The 22137-nt window shown below is 37.3% G+C and overlaps 2 protein-coding genes across 8 annotated transcripts in view; one reads left to right on the top strand and one right to left on the bottom strand.

Moving 5' to 3' along the window:
• IFT80 (intraflagellar transport 80) overlaps window positions 1-569 on the bottom strand; it is a 56786-nt gene extending 56217 nt beyond the window's left edge. For 3 of the 4 annotated variants that reach the window (XM_052802999.1, XM_052802998.1, XM_052802996.1), the window contains exon 1: window positions 17-569. The gene's annotated coding sequence lies outside the window, so the exon portion shown is untranslated. The remainder of the gene's footprint in view (window positions 1-16) is intronic. The other variant, XM_052803000.1, reaches the window with a different exon arrangement.
• A 238-nt stretch (window positions 570-807) lies between these two features.
• The window catches only part of SMC4 (structural maintenance of chromosomes 4), a 40022-nt gene continuing 18692 nt past the window's right edge, over window positions 808-22137 (top strand). The window contains exons 1-7 of one of the 4 annotated variants that reach the window (XM_052802995.1): window positions 808-940; window positions 3106-3301; window positions 4437-4612; window positions 5222-5413; window positions 7193-7369; window positions 20598-20762; window positions 21853-21980. In XM_052802995.1, the coding sequence (XP_052658955.1) occupies window positions 3145-3301; window positions 4437-4612; window positions 5222-5413; window positions 7193-7369; window positions 20598-20762; window positions 21853-21980 (995 nt within the window). In that variant the 5' untranslated portion in view covers window positions 808-940; window positions 3106-3144. Of the gene's footprint in view, window positions 941-2293; window positions 2513-3105; window positions 3302-4433; window positions 4613-5221; window positions 5414-7192; window positions 7370-20597; window positions 20763-21852; window positions 21981-22137 lie in introns of those variants that run through there. The other 3 variants (XM_052802991.1, XM_052802993.1, XM_052802992.1) reach the window with 3 other exon arrangements.

Raw genomic sequence — 22137 nt, 5'->3', positions numbered from 1 at the left:
CCCAGCCCGCCTTTACCTGCGCCGGCAGCGGGAAGGAGAGCGCAAGAACAGCGGGGACCGCTGCCTCAGCGGCCGGCTCCCAAGCCCCGGCGGCTTCCGCGCTAATCCCGCCTTCCTCCCCGTCCTCCGCGGCGCCACGGGAGCGGCAAGGACCAAGGCGGCGGCGGCTGCTGCTGCCCGCTCCCCCCGCGGCCAAGCGGCTCCGTCTCTATGGCTACTTCCCGCGAGACTTCTTCTTCTTCTTCTTCTCCTTCTTCCTCCTCGTCCCACCGCCACCTCACGGGCCCTCCCCGACCAGGTGACACGGCCCAGAGTGGCGTCACCGCGCCGCCCGTTAATTAATACCGCTTTAAAACCGCCGCGTCCCCACAATTTTTATTTTTTTTTTAATTTTTTTTTTTTTTTTTAAATAACAGCGCCCGTTCACGCCGCCGCCCCGGCCCCACCACCTCGCCGCCCGTTGCCGAGCAACCAAGCGCCGCCCACTGACCTACTTCTAAAATTAAAATAAATCCTTTCCACGCGGGGCGGGCGGGCACGGCCGTGGGGCCGCCGTCACCTTCAACCGCGAGTCTCTTACACCTCCCCATACCCCCCCTTCCCTCTCCAAAAAAAACCGCTCCTCGCAGCCAGGGGATTTATTTTACTTCTTTTTATCCCGCCCAGCCCGTCCGCGCAGTAACGGAAAACAAGATGGCGCGGGAGCGGGGCTTCTTCTTTTTTTTTTTTTTTTTTTTTTTCCTCCTTTCAAACCCGCGGGAGGCCGGCCCCCTCCCTTCCCAGCATGCCCCGCGCTTTTCTAACGAATTTCGGTTCGAGTTCGCCGTTTGGGCGCCATTTTCGAGTGTGGAAGCTGCCGAGCCGCCGCGGTGAGCCGGAGCCGCTCCGCGCTGCCTCAGCCCGCAGCCTCGCTCGGGCCGGCCGCCGCCAGTCCTCGAAGGTACCAGCTTCCGCGGGCAGCGCCGGGTAGTTCGGCGGGCAGGGTTTCGGGTAGAGGCGCCGGCAATTCGCCTGAGGGCAGGTGGAGTCGGGGGGCTTCCCCCGCTGTGAGAGGAACGGCGGAGACGTCCTCGGGGCGCTTCCCCGGGCAGGGGGTGCTGAGGGGGAGGGCAGGGAGGGCGGCGGGCTCTGCCCCGCGCCTTATTTTTTTCTCTTTCCTCCTCGCCCTGAGGGAGAGAAGGACGGCGGCAGCCCCTCTCTCTCCGGGCCCGGGCGGTCGGGCGGGGGCTGTCCCGCCGAGGGCCCCTTCCCGAGGGGTTCGGGTTGCCCGGCGGCCGCTCGGTCTCCGCGCCGGTGGGGCACGGCGCCCGGCGTGTCCGTCCTGGCTGGTGTCGGCAGATGGGTTTGAGGAGGGGAAGGGGGGGGGGGGGTGGATAAGAGAGGATCTTCTGCAGCCCGAAGGAGAAAGACCAAGGTTTCCCGCTGTGCACTTAGGGAGCTCTGGGGACCGTGAATCGGAGACCCACCTAGGACGGGGAAGTACGGGAATACTCTTCGGTAGCATAGAGGCCCGATTTTAATCTGCTTACAGAGCAGGGACCCTTCTGTAACTAGCTCTGCCTGCTCCTTTAATGCTTGAAGTATGAGAGAGAAATCCTAAGAAAGTCCGTAACGACTTGGAAAGACCGTGACAAGGGTGCAGTTGGACTCCTTAGATTAACGGATGGATCAAAAAAAAAACCAAACCAAACCAAAATTTTTCGCTGACATGGGTTGTCGCTATCAAATTTAATCGGCAGTTAATAAGGAAGCCTTTCTGTCCGTCTCTGACTCTCTTTTTCGCCATCCCCGCAACAAAAACGGCACTTGGCAGGAGATCGTGGAGAGATGCTTTTAACAAACACCTTTGAGCTGACTCGGGGGAGGGGCTGGGCACGAATTTGTTAAATTTGTTAGAGAGTATGTGGCAGCTGATTTATCGCGATTTAAAAGCTGAGGTCAAGTAGTTATGCTTGTTCATTCTGTTGAAGTATCTGGGGGGGAAGGGTTGGTAAGGTAAATAGGTCTATATTGCACAATTCCGTTGGAGTGGAGCAGTTTTGGAAAAAAAAATAAATAAATCTGGTACTTTGAGAGACTGTAATTGTCTGAGACAGCCATTGCGGAACACTTCTTAACAGGGGCATAGACACAAATTGCCTTAAAATGAGTTCTTTCTCTCATTTCCCCCCCTCCCCCATTGTCCCAAATGAAGGACTCTCATGAGAGTGTGGGTTGGGGGTAGGTCTGAAAACGTCAAATGATTGGCACCAATTGTAAGATGACTTTCTAACCACGTCAGTTTTTTATCTTGTGAGAAGTAAACTTTCTCATGTCTGTTTTTCTGCGAACTAACTTCGCCACTTGCTGCAATTTAAACTCTTTGGAGAGAGTTTTGCTCCTCCAGTCCTCTTTCTTCTCATCGGTTGCTTTCTATTTATACTTTTTGGGAGCTGTGCTCAAGTGCCAGCTGATGGACTTTTGTAATGTTTCGCTCTTGATCAGTTAACTTCAACATCACAACTAGATTAAGGTATTTTGTTTAGTTTTCTCTGTTAAATGTTGAATGCTGGCATTAGTGGTTGTGTTACATTTTGCGAGTGTTGATTTAAACTGTTTAAGAGTCAAGTCTTTGCTATAATTATGCAGATTGTCTTGTTTATCTATCTATATATAAAAAATACATAGTCAGCATGGACTGTTGAAAGTAAAATGCATGTCAGGTCTGAAATGTGTATATAAAGAGTGCTTCCAGAAGAGCATAGACATATGGCTACTCAGTTTGTTATTGCAAATGTGTCTTTAACTCTTTTGCCCCCAGCATCACGGTTGCTTTCTCTGAGCATAGTAACTGCATTGAACATGGCTGTATGAGTTTTCAGTAGGTAGATTCATGCTGTTTCTACAGATTAGGGTCAGGCTGTTGTTTTGGGGGGCTGATATATCTTAAAGTATATCATTATGAGGCTAATCTTGTGGTTTTGTTTAAAATTTGGATTTTTGTCTTCAAAGTACCTCTAGTCTTTAGTTTCTAAATTAGTCGAACATCTGGGCAAACATGTAGGTATATTCCGTAGGGGATTGTAGTTCAATGCCTAGATCACGGGGTTTTCTTGTTTATGTTAGCAAAGGAGATAGATCCCTTCAGTAGTTTGATTGCTTGGAATGGAAGGGGAACAGCCAACAGAGATTGTGCCAAGCAAGCGCACCAAAACCTCTACAGCAGCCCATCGGAAAGGCAGAGAGCCCTTAGAGGAGTCCACCAGTGACATGGAAGTGGAAAACGAAGTCGACAGACAGCTTGGCGAAGTACCTTCCCAAGGTAGGTCTGAATATTGTGGTTCTGATGGTGTGTAAACTTGATGATAGTGCCTGTTTAGCAACAAAGTTCAGTTGAATTCATCAACTACTCTGGATAGGATTTTCTCTTTTCCCTTTTAGAAAGGAATATTGAAAGCCTTGACTCCTGGCAAGTTTAAACTGCTTTTAAAATGGTAAAGAGGGCTTGCAAAGAGTTAAAGTGTTTGGACCAGTGATTTAGTACAAGTGCAAAAGCAATTTGTAGACTTACTCCTAATAAAGCCTATTTCATATTCCTGATCTGTAACATTGTACTTAAGATTGTGGTACAACAGCAGGATTTTTCAAATGTATATGCAGCCAATGGTATGGGATTTCTTGGAATGGAATAAATGTCAAGTTTATTTACTTAACTCTTAAAATGATTTGACTTTCTTTTTCATGAAGCAGTGTATTTTCTTGAGTTTCTTGAGTTTTTGCTGAAAACGTCTGGAAAAACAGCAGTGTGTGTCTTTTTAGGTAGCCAGATATGCAATTATTAAAGCAAGGTGTTTGACAAATAGATTAATATGTCAAAATCGGTGGCATAAACGACTGTCTATTTGAAGAAAAATTTGCTAGTGACTGTTGAAAAGCTGCTTTGCTTACAACTAGCTGATATCCAGGGGGCCAGTTTGTTTTCGTAACAAACTTCCTGTCTTTGCAGAGTAGTTGTGCTGTCATTACAGCTTTCAGAGCATTGTGCAGCGATCCCCAAATCTTGCAGAGTGACTTGTGAGCACGCTTGAAATGTGGCTTTGCACTTATTAATTAGAAAGACTTTGCCTGTTTCAGATTTGTAGGCTTATTGTGACGGTTGTAGCTATTGTAATTGCAGAGTGCCTATTAAAGTATGTTAGAATAAGAATTACATAATGAAAGAACAAACCCACTAGTGAATCGATGGGACATCTTAAGTGTCTCTTTTTAAAGATTCAGTTCATGGAAAGAAGAATTTTAATTCCACTTAGTTCGTTGTAATAATTATAGGCAAAAGTATAGGTTTGGTTCATATAGAAATGATGTTTGCTTTTCCAGTTGAACATTTTAAAAGGTGTCTAGTCATTGAGAGCTTATAGCCTTTTTTTTTTCTGTTTATTTTGGATGTTTTTTAGCAGTCTCAGATGAGATGCTTGATAATCGAAGTTTAGAAGAGATTTTGGGTAGCATCTCTCCTCCCCCACCTCCAGCAATGACCAATGAAGCTGGTGCTCCTCGTCTCATGATAACTCATATTGTAAACCAGAACTTCAAATCCTATGCAGGGGAGCAAACTTTGGGACCTTTTCATAAGGTATCTTTTCTTTTACCTTAAGCATTTTTTAAAAGAAGGTAAGACTTCGCTGTGTTAGTATTCCTTCCGGTATTTTTATGTAAGCTTACCTCAAAATAACTGAAAAATATTTTAAGTTTTAGAATTACTTAATGTAGTGATACTCTAAATTTTCATTATTGGACAGTAGAGAAAACAGTTAAGTGCAACTTTCTGATACTGTAAAATTTTAATTTGTCAGTAAACCTTAAAAAAGCACACTTTTCTCTTTATTTCGTTTACTGGAGAACTTTTAGGGGTGTGTTTGAAGAATGAGAATATTTTTTAGTGCCCACAAGAGACTTACGTGGCTAATCATGAAACTTTCCTTGCGAACATGCTTGCTAAATGCAGTATCGCTTTGAGTTAACAAGTTAAAATTTAGAAAACTGAGCTGAGGTGTGGGGGTTTTTTTTATTTAATAAGTTGTACTGCTTTACCTTTGGCAGTAAAAACTAAGCTATCGAATAGTCTGCAGTTTCATGCACTAGGAATAATTGTGTTTTAAACTGCTCACAAATGAGATGGGTGATGTACACTGACCAGGATTTATTTCCCTTTGAATATCACTTTTTTCCTTCTATTATGCAGCGTTTTTCATGTATTATTGGGCCAAATGGCAGTGGAAAATCCAATGTCATTGATTCAATGCTTTTTGTGTTTGGGTATCGAGCACAAAAAATCAGATCCAAAAAACTCTCTGTGCTGATCCATAATTCTGACGAACATACAGACATCCAGAGTTGTTCTGTGGAAATCCACTTCCAAAAGATCATTGACAAGGTATGTATGCTTCTATTCGGAACAGTGGAGACTTTTTTTCTGTAAGGATTTGAAAACTTTTAATATTTGGTTATTTTAGTCTGAGCTGGTGAAAACTTCATAGCATGATTAGTTTACCTTTCAGATGTAAAACATCAATTCAAAGTTAATTAGCTTAAAAAATTCCTCTATTGAATAGTGCAGTTCTTAAAATGTTAGTAGGGATTCTTTTTTTTATTTTCTGCAAGACTAATACCTGGTACATATCAGTTTTAAAACTATTTAGAAATACGTAATAATCATTTTAAGAAGAAGTCGTTTCAGAGTTGTCATCTTTTACCTCAAGTAAATAAGACTTATTTCTGAAATTAATAGGACCCTAAGAGTTTATAAGTCTATGTTTGGACATGTTATATATTCTTTAATTTATAATATGAGCGTATATATTAAGAAAGAAAACCTATTTAAGAAAAACTTTTCAAACCCATTAGAAACTATTTGAGGTTATCTAAATTTAGAAAAATATATAATGAATCTGAAACTTTCTTATTTACACTTTATATACTGTAAACATGCCTGCAATTTTAAAACAGATTTTTCATCAAAAATTCTGGACCTCACATCCTACCACTAAATATTTTTGAATCTGATATTTTGTTTGAATGAAATAGAAAGTGTTGGCAATTTAAAAAAAAATATTTATTTTGCTTGCCACTTCATGTATTGATAAAAACTTCTGGACATTTTTGTTTACAATTACAGTGCAAGGAATTTATTTCTCTTATTTAAATTTAATTTTTGTGCACACATTCTAGCTGAAATATCAACTGTTGAGTTTGGGGTCGCTCAAAATAGTGGGAAATGTACATTGAAGTTTCAAAATTTGTGTTGGTGAAGTGGCAATATATACAGCCTTTGAAGGAACTATTTTAAAAGAGAGAATTTTTTTTCTTTGACTTCATATACATACACACATACCTTTTGCTTGTATTTATAATAACCAGATTCAAAAATTAAGGGTTTTTTTTTCCACTTAGCTCTTAGTTGTTAATACAAAGTCAACTTTATGATCTAAAAAGCTTCTGCATATACTAGATACCAATTTGATTATGCTCTTGGGGGTTAATCTGGGAAAGTGGTAGGCCAGTTTAAGTCTTTACAAGAAGCATGCATCAATTTTAACTTTTTAAAGTATAGTACTAGCTTTGTTTTAGTTTCTGCTTTGTAGGTAAGTTTAAGATATCTTTTGAAGCTGATGATGTCATATTTGTCACATCTTTAATGTTTTCCTTTTTTATCTTCTACAGTTTCTTTTTAGAACTACTCAGCTAAAAGTAACTCCTTTTCCTAGCACCATAAAAGAGGAGTTTAAAATGCAAACAGTATTTATGTCATTCAAGACTTCCTAATCTAAAATTTAAAGGGTGGAATAGCACAGCCACTTTAAATTTGAAGTAGGCCTTTTCCTTTGTGATTTGAAGCAGTGATAAAGAGAATAAATTAAGTATTTTCAAAGCAATAGCTTGTATTAGAGATGGGAAAGGCATAATATGAAGGCCATTCAGTTTAAACAATTTGGGCTACTTTTTGTCCAGTTCTCTAGGGTTTTGGGGGGGGGGGGGTGTTTCCTCTCTTTTTTTTGAGATATGCAGCTTTAAGACAGTTACCACTTCTACTAGACCCTAGAGTGCAGCTGGCTTAAAACCTGAACATGATAAAACTGCTGTGCTTAATTGTGAAATATGAGGTAAACCTGTGATATAGTAATTGTTTTTCTGGCTTTGTTTTTCCTCAAAACAGGAAGGAGATGACTATGAAGTGGTTCCTAACAGCAATTTTTGTGTATCTAGAACTGCTTATAGAGATAATTCTTCTGTCTACCACATCAATGGAAAGAAAAAGACATTCAAAGATGTTGGTATTCTTCTTCGAAGCCATGGAATTGATCTGGACCATAACAGGTTCTTAATTTTACAGGTTGGTGTATGAATAAAAACAATTTTAAGTAAAGCTATATTTCCAGTTATAGTTATAAAAAGTACTCTCTAGGTTTTAAGTCTTGTATTTGAGGCCTTAAAGTACTCTAGCAGCACATCATGGTTTGCATGCTCTAATAAAGATGCGAATCATTATTTGCTGCTTTAGAAATTTAAGGAAGAGAAACAGTTGAAGATACTAATATAAATTTTTCTATTAACAAATTTGTGTTCCTGACGTGGATGAATAGAAGAGTTGTCATACTTGTTCCGCCCTAGCAGCACGTAAATATTGGTGTAGTAAAATAAACCTTAAACCCCAATATTATTGTGCTGCTTAAGCGTGGCAGAGATTCAGCAACTTGTTTATACTTTAGATAAAAGTGCATCAATATTAACTTAAATCTTAAAGATTCTACTGTTAAGTTAACTTATCTGTGCTCTCATATATAGACATGGTTTTACTGAAGAAGTATGTATATAAAAACTAACTGTGCATAAAAATTGAGTGCAAGAAAAAACACATGAAGTGTAGTTTTTGTTTACACTTGTTTAACAACTGTAGAGGATTCAAAGAATGGCAGGTTCATAGCTGATTCAAGCTATGGTTTTAAAAGCTACAGTTTACAAGTCATGCTGTAAAAATAATCATAGAATTTGTCAATATAATACCATTTATATTTACATTTGACCTTAAAATTACAAGGCTTGCTGGCATCTGTTTGCTGTTTAAAAGACAGGCTGAAGAGAGCCACACTTAATTTTTTCCCAGTTTTGAAATAATAATGCAGAATTTTGCTATGTGCTGAACAATTACTTAAAATGTAAATTGAATTAAAGTACTTGGTGGAAGTATTTAAATATTAATTCAATTGAGTAACTATATCTGCAATTACCTGTAACTATTTCACTACTGTTACTAACAGGTCCCAAAACTACTCTGAAGGATCATGGCCTAGAAAATTAGTGAACAGTGGGAGCCGCCCAAGGTCTGAAATTTTTCAATAGAGTTAGTTTATTTTAGGCCTGTTTCTGTCAAAGGAGCTTCCAGTTCCCCTCTAAGAAAAAAAAAAAAATTCTAGATAGGTCGCTGTGCTTGCTTCACTTCCTCAAGCCTTTTCATGCAGTCCTTTTTTACAGTTACACCCACAAAAAGAGGATATATCTGTTTTGAAGTCTCCATGCCAATTAATTATTCCCTCCAACACTTTATTCCTGTATTTTCTGTTTCAAGATGGAGTGAGAAGTACCTCCAACAAAGCAATTGTAGTAAATACACTCTTTTTTTTCTATACTGTTGTTCTGAAGTATCATTTTAGCAAAATTTCTGAAAGGGAGAGAATGCAGAGTCAAAGATTAAGCTAGGTAGAAATTATAGTGCATAGATATCTGGAGTTTACTGTTAGAGGGCATGGCCCTTTACCAGTGGGAGAAGGGGAAGGGAACATTTGGGAGGGAATATTGCTAAGCTTTTTTATTTTATTTTTTTCCCCCACATGTGATTTGTTTTCTTCTCCCATTAATTGTTTCCCAGGAAGTTAATCAATGAGAACATACCTTTTCCTAAAAGCTTTCCACCTGTACAGTGGGAAATAAGGGTGGGGTATAACTGTTCCCACCGTTATTTTTTTCTTTCATTCCACTAGACTCTTTGTGGGTAATGGATTATAATGAACAGCAGAGGAGACTACTAAGGTTTTCTGTGTTTCTTTACTAAGGCAAGGTCCTTTCTCTTTGACCGTGAAGTTTTGCGCCTTTTTAAAGTGAAACCTACTGATTTGGTGATTTAAAGTTGAGTACTTTCCAGTTGGGAAATGTAGCAATCCTAAAAATTATAGTTAGAAGTAAATGAGACCATGTCAGAAGGCTAAGACTGTGAACTACTATTACAAGGATTGCCCTTTTTCCCCCTAATGTTTTTCACATTAAGTTATTTAAAATTGGGGAGATAAGTAACAGTTTTATTTAGCTTTTCTTCTGTTATAGCTAAACTAAAATAGGCTACCCTAAGTTTAACCTGGTATCAAGTACTTTCTCATTTGAAATAAGTTATAAGTCTCTTTGATTTTGACTATGTCAATAGGGTGTAATTAAAATATTTCACTTGTACTATAGATTTTGGGCAAAAATGTTAATTAAGGATTATCAAATGCTGGTTTTCGTGTGTAACAGAATATTCACTAGTTAGTAGTAAAGAAAAAGTTGTAAGAGAACATGTCCTACATGTAGTAACAAAACCTTTGGATACCTGATTATATCTTGCTAGCATATTTAGCATTACTCAATGGAGAATATTTGCTTTTTAGAAGACTGCTTTATTTTTTTGGTTTCTTCTCCCTACTTCACCCCCTATTTTGCAGTCTTTTTCTGACATAGCAGATTTCGGTGCCTTGTAGGATAAAATTTGAAAGCTTAGGCCAGACTGGATTTTGTAAAAGTTGGGCAGGGCATGACACAGGTACTTCTGTTGATGCCATACTGAAAATACTAAAATCAAACTACTGATGACTTTTGTGAGTAACATTACAAAGAACACCTGTGGAAAAACAGAATATGTAAGACTAATTGAGTAGTTCTAGAAGTATTACAAATTCTGTGCCTGAACTAGCTAATTGAAAAAAATCTTGTTTAAAAACGGTTCTGGCTACAGTGGGATATTGCCAACACTTAACAGGAGGAGTTTGTCACTTTTGTGATCCTTAAGTTCTAACGCTGCATATTTCATGTTTTTAATAAATTGCTATATGCTTTCAGTACTTCAGGAATAGACAACTGTTCAGTGCATTTTTAATGAGCTTGCCACAGCCTGAAACTGCAACAGGAAAACACGCATCTTGTCACTTAAAAAAAAAAAAAGTATGCTAAGCACTGTGGTAAAATCTAGCATCTTGCTGCTATTTTTCTGTCTTCCACACCTAATGCCCCAGCTTCAGTAACTTGTATATCTGTAAAGAACAACAAATAAAATTACTTAGCTTTTCTCGAAAGGCTTACTTGGAATGTCAGTGTACATATGCAGAAAACTTGTGTGGGTTCTGTGCTCTGACTGGGCTGGGCAAAACTCGGAAAGTATGTATGTCTGCAGTTGCTCAATAGTGACTCCTGAACAGGTTAACCTTGAGGCCAGAAAAAAAATCTCAGCCTCTTTATCCTGGCTGGTTTGCCTCTAAAGAATTATTAAATAAATGGGGATCATTTGAAGGAATGTCAGTTTTGGACATTGCAGGGTAGGCATGTCTGGGGAGCAAAGCAAACTGGCTCTGGACAGCAACTGTTAACGCCTGCTGAAATTGGCTTTTGCAGTCTTTCAAGGTAAGAGAAGTACAGTTGATACGAACCTTTTAAAAGGAAAGTGGAGTTTCATAGGTAACTCCCATTCAGTGACTTTGGAAATGAATATTGTAGAAATGGTAATAAACAGCACAAGATTTCGAATTAATTTTGTACTAAAAGACAGTGTCATGGGAGGAGACTTCTATCAGTTGGTTTCAATTTACTTTAGAAGCTACTTTCAAACAAACTCAAACTGTTTAAATTTTGTACTAATTACGGTAGTATTTCACTTAAATGTATTTGATGCACTTAAATATTCTCATGTGATCTTAAGCAAGTATAAACAACTACAGTAATTTTGTATGTATGTATTTTTGTAACTGATTGGAACGGCATTTTGTATGTACTAAGTCTTATCCTATGGCAAGATGATGTTGCCAGAAAGGAAGTTTAGTCAAGTTTTTCACCTGCTGCTTCTGCTTTGTGGAAATAATGTAGGAGTCGCTCTTTCAGTGTATTGGAGAGGAAATGAGGGAGACCAGATTTTCTTCTTACTTTGAGATAAGCCAGAAGTTCCCAATTGTTGAGGTCTGCTTTCCTAATGAGGCAAACCCACATTTGAGCTAAAGCACTGAGTGGAGCACAAGCTGAAAAGCTCTACTGGGATTATAAATGGAGATCTATGCTGCCAACATTGGTGGTGAAGAGGGGTTTGTTCTAGAAAGGTCAAGGACAGCTGAGCTGAAGTGGTAGGAAGAATTAAAGCAAGTGTGATAATATAATTAAGTGAAAACCAGATTCTTTGAATAAAATATTATGTAAAAATAGAAGCCTCACACTGATTCATAGCATACAGAATCAATTTCACTGACTGTTTAAATATTACGCTTTATGCTGAAGGGAATACAGAGCAGCATAAGACATGCTAATATGTCTATGTGCAGTTTCAAAATGAACTCTGCTACATTATCAGAAAACTTAGGTTGGCAATTCATATGTTTTTTATATTGCAAATTGCAACATAACATTGTAACCAATGTTGTATTAAGCTTTCTTCAGAAAAATAGGGAAACATGGGAAGTGGAGAAAAGCACTTTTCTAGGGGCAGTGTGTAATTGAGTGATCAATTAAATAGTTGGAACATACCAATAATCTTAAGTCAAACATTGTAGGTTGAGTTTCACAATAACTTACTTAGATGCCAAAGTGACTCTAGATTTGCACTCAATTTGTATTCTTGTATTAAATACAAGAATGTCCTTAAGAAAGCTTCTAAAATTAGACAGATGTGCAAACAGCTTGACAAAGGCTACTTTTAAATTATTTCCAGAATGCAGAATGGTAGTTTTGTGCAAACAACTGAATGTTGTATAACAGGCTAATTCTAAGTTTTTTCCTCATCTTCAGACAGTAGTGGCCTTGTAGTTTTGTGTATGTGCATTTATTACTTATTTGACTTTCTTGATTTCCCACCTAGCTTATAACACTTTTCTTGGAAGGCAGAGCATGAAGTTGAGTATTTGATAATTTCTCCCCTCCTGTGTGTTTGCCATCTGGTAAAATTGAAGGGTAGAAATGAGATATGACTGGAAGCATTAAGTAATAGCAGCAATAACATGGAATTGGGGGAAGGAAAAAAAAAACCAAACAAACCTGTTGTGGTTTACAACGAGAGCTGTATTACAGTCACGTTGCCAGGAGAACAATAAGATTACAGGAATATTGGTTATCTATGTATGTACCTTCCAAGACCCATGTATGTAGAATTAGAATTCATAGTCAAAACTTTACATGAAGAGTGGAGTATGGGCATACTGTCAAAATAAAGTCAAACTGAAATTACCATTCTGGAAAATTGAAGATACATGAATTTAGCACTTATTTTTGCCATTCCTTACTGTACTCCTACTTAAAAAGTACGAGCTATCATTCTGATGAAGTAAAAAAAGCCAAGTGTGAGTCCAATATAAGAAAAATTAAAAAAATGGGAGAGCGGTTGAAAACAGTGCAAGTAGCATACAGGGAAATGGAAAGACTCACCTTGCGTTGCTGCCTAGTGGCTTACATAAGATAAAAATGCAGTTTGGGTGCCTTTTTATTATCCAGAAACTGATCACACAAAATACCCAGGGAAAAAAAAATTGTGAGGTAACTAGTGTCAGATCCAGAAACTAAGAATTATACAACTTCTAAGCTAGCACTTACCAAGTGATACGACAAGTTAATATTCATTACTACTTTTCCCCTAATTTTACTCCCCACTGACTTTTTCAGCAGTTACAAGTTCTGTGAAACGTGTAGAATTGGAGCTGCGTGAGAGCCTAAATCTTATTAGTAGTAATTTAGTGTTAGTGCTAGTTCTAATGTCAATGTTTGGAAGTGGGTTAGAATAGCAGACCAAGGAAGGAAAAACAGTAATTGGAATTTCCCAAAATTGGTCTTGGATTTTCTATCTTTTAAATCTTTGTAGAAAAACAGCTTTTGTAATTAATGTTCTATGTGTTCTAATGTGCTTTCTCCTTCAAGCAAATCCATAGTGCCACCGATTTCATTCTACTGGCTGCATAAGCCATTGTTCTTCCTTACACTGATGATGCTAAGAAGTTGTGCGCAATGTATTTTCAACTCCTGTGGTTGGCTGATGAAATACTTGCAAAATCTCTTGTCCACATTCCCTTTGCTTTGGGAGAAATGCTTCAGCATTTGAAAGAGATTGAAATATAGCTATGTTCTATACAAAAGTTCTAAATTTTACTATTATTTTATTAAGAGAAGTTTGCCTTCTGCCAGGTCAGTTCTGCCTAGCCTTCCATATTAAAAAGTTAAGAATTGGAATTGGGTGATAATTTGGATTGATCAAGATTGATTTTTCTTCAGTAGGACAAACGATAACAGATTTTGCCTACGGCTACTATAATCATCTACAAAACGTTTGAGTTAGAGGTGGCAGTTATAACTGCAAGTACTGTTTTCTCAGCATTTTGGATATGCTGGCTACAACTCGGCTGTTTGCTTCAGTTCAGTGCTTAAAGGATGAGTTCTGTTGATCACCTGTTGCATATAAAGAAAACCCTATTGTTTCAAAGTTCAGTTTCCTAATAACTCAAATAGCCCTTTTTTGGGAACAAATGTTCATGCTTAAACCATTTTAATCTAAAATTCAATGTGTTTACACTAAATCTTTTTTTATACATGCATATATAATAATACTGTCACAAACATCACAAGACTGTTAATCTTGTGATGCCTAACAAAATTAAATGAAATTATGTTCTGACCACTGTCTACATTTGCATATCTCTTAAATGATAGGCAATTATGTAATACTGTAAAGGTGCAAACTAGTTTATTTAATCAGTTTAGTAAGCAAATTGAATATACCTATTGATAGTATTAAGAAGTTAAAAGATGATTGTAATTGTGCTGTAACAGGTGTTACGCTCGGGATTACAGTATAGCCTGCTGATACCCATCCATCACAAGATTTTGGACTCATTAACAAAACTTTCTTTTATGGGTGTTTAAAAAGCCTTGAAAGCTAGTATGTTATCAAAAGTATGCTATCGTTACAGTGACACAAAATACTGTTCTGAATTTTAAAAAGCCATGAATGCCTTAAAAATACCAAACTTTATAGCCACAGTCATCATATCTAAAATTTTGTGGTGTTTAATATAATCCTGAAACAATATTACCTCTTTTGACCATAACTCTAGTCCACAGCTTTCTCTCCAAATACTGTAATACTTCTGTTACAAGGCAGGAATTAGAAATTGGACAGATTGTAGTAGCTAGACTTATTTTACTTTTCATTACTCCAAATGCTGGTAGCGGAAGAATTCTGAAATGAAGCTATCATCTTGTATTGATGCAGAGCCACAGCTGCGTAGATCTGACATCTAGGCATGAGGGGGTAAATCCGAATTTTGAAACTTCAGGAAACTTCTTATGAGAGGGAAATATCCAGGCTCTTACAGGAGATGCTCCCTATTTGCAATAGGCTTCCTTTGTACAACTTGAAGAAGTAAGAAGGCTTTCCTCCTGCCCAGCACCTCAAAGGTGGAGAAAATGTAACCAAAAAGAAAAGCTTGTATAAAGGATTTGTGTAATTTACCAGAATTGACAAAATATGTGATTTTTAAGCCTGGATTCAATTGGTAAAACACACTGAAGTGTGCCACAAAGGGTTCAGAAGATTTCTTGTGTTCTACTTGCAACAGTTGAAGTGGGGAAACTAAGACAAATGGGATGTCCTGCTGTCTAAGGGAATGCCTAAGTTTCTCAGCCATGTGTAAAAACACAGAAGGCTTTTTTCCAATGTATAGTATTGCATCTCCTAGGCAGTATTTTCTCTAAAACTATTCCTCGTGAGCAAAACTGAATGTAAATTTCAATTCACTTAGATGTTACATTACTGCACTTTTGAATTTGACTAGTGTTAAAGAGCTCCACTGCCAAAAACCCCTCCAAAAACTAAAACACAACAACTGCAATAGAAAATTCCCCTCAAAAAAACACCCAAACTACCCAGTACTCCACCCCCAGTGTGCAATATGTTTCCATCTACTGGATTCCAAGCTACAAAATTCCTTTGTTACAATATATGTTTTAATGTGCCCATGCTTTAGTGTGCTTCAAAAGTGTTCTTGATCTGTGGGTTTTAACACTTAAAAGTTAGTCCAATTTGTTAGGTTGTATAGGATCATGCTAATCTATCCCAAGGTTTTCAGCAGTTTATTTCAAAGCTTCAGTAGTGTAAAGCTTCAGGTTAAGATACCAGAAATTAAGTGACAACCCAAAATCCTGGAAAACTGTTTTTACCTACTTGCTGCTGTAACTATTCTGTGGAATGCTAACGAAGTAGATCTGCAAATGTTGTATTAACAGTTTAGTTGACAAAACTCATTGTGTTGCAAGACATTGTCTTTGAAAGCTATTTTTCCCGAATTTTCAAGGATGAGAAGAGGAGGCAGTAATTGGTAAGCAAACATCTTTCTCTGTAGTTATCCAAAACCAACTAGTCATAATGCAGGGAAGTTTTCGCAACCAAAGAAAAAAGTATTGTTTCTTTTTTCATGAAGAGTTTTAAGGTTGCTGTCAGTAATCTTTCAATGTCAAAGGCTTTTTGCTAGCCCTGTCTCATTTCATACCAGAATTTTAAAATGGAATCTGACGGCTGTATTCTGAAACTCCATAATTCCAGTTCCAGCATTATCACAGACTGAACTACTACTGTGCACAGCACAAATTACCAGTGACTACAGTTTATCACCATTTGAGGCTGGATAATGTCAGTATTGGGATTAGTGCATTATGCCATTCTGACTTCTTAGCTTTGGAATTAGTGCTTCAATCTACAGACCTTACTCTTAATGTAAAGGAAGGTTGCTGGAACATAATGCTACTGTCTGCCAAGAGCAACAAACAGGAGTTATCTGCAGAAGTGAAAAGTAGTATCCTGTTTCAAGACTAGTGGTAAGAGCTGCAGAAAGGCAGCTTAATGAGTAGGTCAAAACTTCCCTTTATCAAGCAGTTTGATAACCTTGTTTAAAATTGAAATCTTTATATGCCAGAAAACATTGGATGAACTTGGATTAAAAGCTTTCTGTTCTGAGAGGATCAGCTGTTTTAAGAAATGAATGTGTAATTTTAGAGAAAATAGTAGTAGCTCTAAGAAATGAGGTAATAGAGAGTTTAGGGATTTTATTGTCCCACCTTTTGAGGGCTACATGGGAGGTGAAATTGTTGCCTTTCACAAATTTGCTCTAGGAAGTTATATACACCAATGGAGTATGGCTCTTTAAGCTGCTTCCATTGTTAGAGGTGTGCTGTCCTAACGAGAATTTTAGTCTAACAGGAACACAGAAGAGTGTGCATGCAACATAGAGACTGAAATTTCATGAATTCTGTCTATAATGTCTTACATTAAATGTGCAGCGTTCCTAAAATGCTCCTAGGATGCAAGTATAACTTCTACTGAAATGCACGTAACTCAAAACAGTTAGACCCTTGACTTGGCAGCCTCATAACATTAAAATAGTGATAGAACATGCGGATGATGTTGCTATTTCTGTCAGTTCATCAGACATCTTTATGGGCATCCACCCATGGCGTCCTCCTGGGCCTGAACGCTGCAGGCACAAGTCCAGGCACTCCTGTTTAGCGTATTTTGCGCTGCTGCTTCACTCTGTGCTTATGCTGCTCCTCTCGTCGTCTTCTCAACTGAGTCGTTGATTTCAAATAGTTAATTTTATTCTGGTTTTTGAAGGCATTTACAATTTACTTGCTTTAAAATTTTTGCTCTTGTGCACGATTGAAATTTATATTTAGAAAGTATTTTAAACATCATGGCACTGGAATACTTCACCTCCTCAAGAGTTTGACTATGCAAAGGAAGGCAGGATCTCCAGCTTCCAAGTTCCTTGAAGTTATTCCTCATACTTTTCACTAGAGGAAATGGCTTTCAAATGAGAATGGCTCTTGCCCCCCCCCCCCTTTTTTTTTTTAATAACTTGTAGCCTGCTGTCAAGCAAGGTTTCTCATTATTTGCCACAGTGTTCAGTTAACTTTATTGTTTAGAAATTTCTTCACAGATAAACTTGTGTTCTCTATTAAAATGTACCAATAATTGTTTTCTGGTAACTAAGCTGAGGCATTCCGTAGAAACTGTTACTTAGAAGTATGTTCATTATACGGTGTTTGAGTTGACTACCTCTGTTACTAGTGATGTCCAGCATCCCAGTGCTAACTTCAGTCCGATATAGAAGACTTCGCACACAATGCAGAAACTGAAATTGGGTTTGGAATTCCATTTAGAGTTCTTGCACTGGATCTAGAGCCTTCCCAAAATACTCAGTGGACATTTGATGCTTTTTTCATACAGCCATTACTTAACTTTTGTGGATGTTTCATTCTGTTAGATGTATGCCAGTGTCACCAATGTCTTAGTGTTGACATCCATTTTGTCTTCTCAACTAAATAGAGGATTTTTTTTTTTTCCACATTCCTCCCTTTCCTCTCATGACTTCATGCCTGTGAACTAGAGGAAGATAACAGGCAAATAATTAAAGAGATTTCCTGGTGGTCCATTCTGAGACTTTTTAAATTTAGGTGTGACGACTGTGTTAAGCATGCCCAAGCATGTTTTCTTTTCAACAAATGTCTGCCTGCTGCCGCCTTAGTTTCACTTTCAAAAATGCTGTCCGTATTTCGAAAGATCTTTTACTAGATAAATAAGCAAGGTTGTAATTTTTTTTTTTTTACTTAATTCAAATAACAGGTCAAGTAATAAGGACAGCTAAAAAGTTAGGAAACAGTTAAATTGACTATCAAGTTTTAACAGAATGCAGAGTTGTAAAATGTGGTTTTTCCCTGTTAATCATTGTCATGGCTATTTGCATGAAGAGCAGGTACAACTTTTTCATTCTTCTTTAGAAATTGAAATAGCTGGAAACATTTTTGTTTCTTAATATGTTAGCTATAGAGGTGAGCTAAACAGATTTCTTATATATTCATTAAAAATATGAATATTAAATAGTAATAAATAATATTTAATACTGTTATTCAGTTATTATTTATAGTTCTTAAATGTTTTCATTTTTACCCTTGGTAAGAAAAGAATCAAAGAATTTAAGTAGGTAGTCCATCTACATCTCTTCTCATAAGATGAAGAATATGTAATTCTAAAATTGTTTGCCTGTGGTGAAATAGAGGAATTGCATATAAAATTGGTAATAGCCAGCCTGACAAGTTCAATTCACATGCATTATCTTCTCAACTGTACTCAACTCACTTCAACTTTTTAAAATGTTATTGTATGTATGGCCTAAACTGAAGTCACCAGTAATTCTTGGTCGTACGGTGATGTATTTATTTACCATGTAGACAACCAAACCTCTGATTTCTTAATTTATGAGGTTATAGAATTAAATACAATTGGATTAAATTTCATTAGTTATTTACTGTATCATTAAACATTGTAGTTATATTCCATTACGTTAGTGAGCTATGGAGCACCCTCACAACTACATTAGCATCTTTCTTAGATGGTTGTGACTTAAAGATGGTTAATTATACTTAGTCAGATCATAAAAAAAGTTGACATAAATTTCTTGCTTGTCTGTAATTCCTGTGCTTGTGTTAAATCCAGGGTAGTTTTCTGGTTTACAGCAGCACCTAGTTTGAGGGATATACATGCAGTGTAGAAAATTCTTAGACTTGATGTTCAGCACCTGAATTAAATATCTTTTCTGTGATTGTTTTTTCTTGGATGTAAACAGAGGAAATGCTTTAATGCAAGAAGAAACAAAATAGAGACTTGTGACAATTCCACAGAGATTTAGGAGGTTACAGAGTTTCCTACCCATGAGCAGTGTCTCACTGACAGGTGGTTTTTGGTAGAGAAATCATACTTTTGTGGCAAGGGGACAAATGTGTAATTGGAATTGTATATACTACACTGCAGTTATTAGCCAAACTAATTGTTTGGCTTTTTGAGATGCATAAGAATAAAAATAAGAGTTGGGTGGTTTTGGGGTGGTGTTTTTGTTTTTTTTGTGGTGGTTGGGGTGTTTTTTTGTCAAACCTGCTGACAGTTTTTTTGAACAGTAATTAGCAGAAAAGAAAAGCTTAGATGCATTTAACTTCTAGAATTTTAAGTTTAAAAAAAAATCTGCCACTGTGTTTTACTCTAACAAAGGAATTATGTGCAAGAAAGACTTATCTTAACAAATACTAGTTCTTATTTTGCAAAATTTGCAAAACTTGGGCTTTTTTCCCTTCTCAGCCAACTGGTATTTACTAATTGGAAGAAAAGCATAAGGCCACTAGGTGTCATTGTGTACTGAGTATGTGGAATGAAATCACTGTGGCAAAAAATTCTAGTAACTTCCTTAGCTGACATTCAGGACCACCTTATCCTCGAGTTTCTTAGCTGCTTACAGGTCTGATTTACAATGCTTGCCTAGAAATCCTGCCCATCGTTGACTTCTGTGACTGTCCTTTCTGGTTCTCCAGCAGTCTCGTTAATCACCCCTCCTTCTGTATGTTCTTGAGAAGCTCTTCCTCATCGGTACTTTTGTAGAGACTTGGCTGTCAGCTTAAGCTCAACAAGCAGCCAACAATGACAACTAAATTCTTAACTATATTTGCACTCTGCAGATATAGACTTAGGCTTTTTTTACATACATAGCTTGGATACTGGAATATAAATTTTGTTTTATTTTATTTTTTATCAGTAAAATAAACAGTCCTTGTCACTGTCTCAGTTCAATCTTTCCTAATTCTTACTTAAAAACAAACAAACAAACAAAAAAACACAACAAAACAACCCCTCCCCAATTATTGTTACTATTCAGCTTAATAATTTAAAGTTAATGCTGTACATAAAGGAAAATTAAATGAAGAAAGCCTAATACTTAAAGAATGTTTTTCTTTTTCCAACAAGGAAGTCTTAGTTGTATGAATTACAAGTCCAGTACATCCATCAGACATCATTTTATGGACCTTCTGTTTCCTAAAGAGAACCCTTCAGGGACTTCAATCCTGATTAAGCTACCTTAAGACTATTGGGTGCTACATGACCTAGAGGGCATGCTTTATTCTCTTCTTCTTTTTTTAGGTTGGGGAAATACATTTTGAATCTTTAGAGAAATGAAGAAATGTTTAGACCTGAATGTTGGCTTCAGAAGAGATGCTGGGTTTTCATGCACATCACCACCATGCACTCCTTGGAGGAAATTTCTATTCATTTTGATCTTTGTTTTCCCAAATATATTGCTACTCTGAATAGTCAGTTTTGATTACTGCATTATTTTGTTCTTTTTTTTAATAATGCTAGAATATGGTCACATACCTGCATTCCAGAGATGTTTGTATTTTTTCAGAATACTAACTCCTTCCCCCAGGAAAAAAAAAAAAAAAAAAGAAAAGAAAACATCAAACTTTTCTTTTCCAAGGGGGAAGTTGAACAAATTGCATTGATGAAACCGAAAGGCCAGACTGAACATGATGAAGGCATGCTTGAATATTTAGAAGACTTAATAGGATCAGCACGACTAAAAGATCCTATCCAAACTCTGTGTCGCAGAGTAGAGATTTTAAATGAACAGAGAGGACAAAAGGTGAGTCTCAAAGTTTTTTTTTAATTATAAATAAAAAAATACAAGCTTGCAGTGTTTCATTATTGGATTTTTTAGAAAAAAAGTTAACATAAAACTTGGTTAAAATTTGGCACTCCTCTATAAGAGAAGTACAGAGAAATTTTGAGTTACCTTTATTGCATCTGCTGTTTCTCTCAATTATAAAAGAAATGGGCAGTCAACATCAGTTGCCCTTCTTTAAACACTTAGAATGCTGTTGGCTTTTGATTCCCAAAGGTTTGAATGCTTGAGTTGTAACACAGGATTTTACCTGCTGAACTCTTTGATCATATCTGCATGCATTAAATGGTTCTCAGCCTGAATAGAGAAATAGATTATTGTTATCTGAATACATCCAGATAGGGCTTTTTATCTGCCTGACTCCTATTGCTAAATAGCGAATAGGAGAAGTAGCAGGGAAACCTTTGATATGCTAAGAAAAGGAGAGAGGGAGGCAGAGCACTGGTGAGGTGGTGTGCACACAGCTGTGTGAGGCAGCATAAAAATACAAAACATTAGTTGTGGCTTGAGCTATGTAGATCTATTGCAGAACTTGCTTTCATAACATTTTGTTTATGCATTTAGTTCTAAAAGTACTAAATAATATCAAAGTTCTTTTTACTTGATGTGTCCTTGGTAAATCCTAGTATGTTGCAGACTTTTTTTAAAGGCTGGGAAGGAAAACAAAAGATGTGTAGTTGCAGGAATTAACTTTAAAGGGGCTAGTCAAAAGGTTGAAATATAGAAAATAACGTACACAGTCTATAGGTAACTCCTCTTTATTTCTCAGCTATGTTTTCCTTGATTTGCCTGAGCTGTTCCTAGCATCTGTAGGATCCCTTTTTAGTTTTAAATTACTGTTTGAATTGCCCTAAAAGTACAGTCTCTGCTGTGGAAATGGTGATCTGTTATTTCAGAAAGCTTGTAGTGCTGAATTGCCTTGCAGAGTTAATTGTTGAAGACCATCTCTCTAGAGGACGTGTGTGCTACAAAGGGTCTGCGGTTTTTCTCCTCATGGTTTGTTCTTCTGTAGTACTAGCAGTAAAGTCAGCTCTGACTCTGTCTTGTCTAGTTAAATAGAGTTAAGATGGTGGAAAAAGAAAAGGATGCCTTGGAAGCCGACAGGAATAAAGCCATTGAATTTCTTTCTTTGGAAAACAAAATGTTTAAAGAAAAGAATCGTATCTGTCAATACTATATGTAAGTACTTCTCTAAAGTTTTGATTTGGCTTTAATGTGGTGTTCTAACTCTGCTTCCATATCTCTAATTAGAAATACTTCGCATTTCTTAACATCCGTATTGGTCCTTCAAAATTAGCTGAATAGCATTTGGAAAATAGAGACCATTTTCATAAAA

The sequence above is a fragment of the Harpia harpyja genome, chromosome 12 (assembly GCF_026419915.1).
Source record: "Harpia harpyja isolate bHarHar1 chromosome 12, bHarHar1 primary haplotype, whole genome shotgun sequence".
NCBI classification, from domain to species: Eukaryota; Metazoa; Chordata; class Aves; order Accipitriformes; family Accipitridae; genus Harpia; species Harpia harpyja.
The sequence above is the reverse complement of the archived record's forward strand: the minus strand, read 5'-3'. Positions and strand labels throughout refer to the sequence as shown.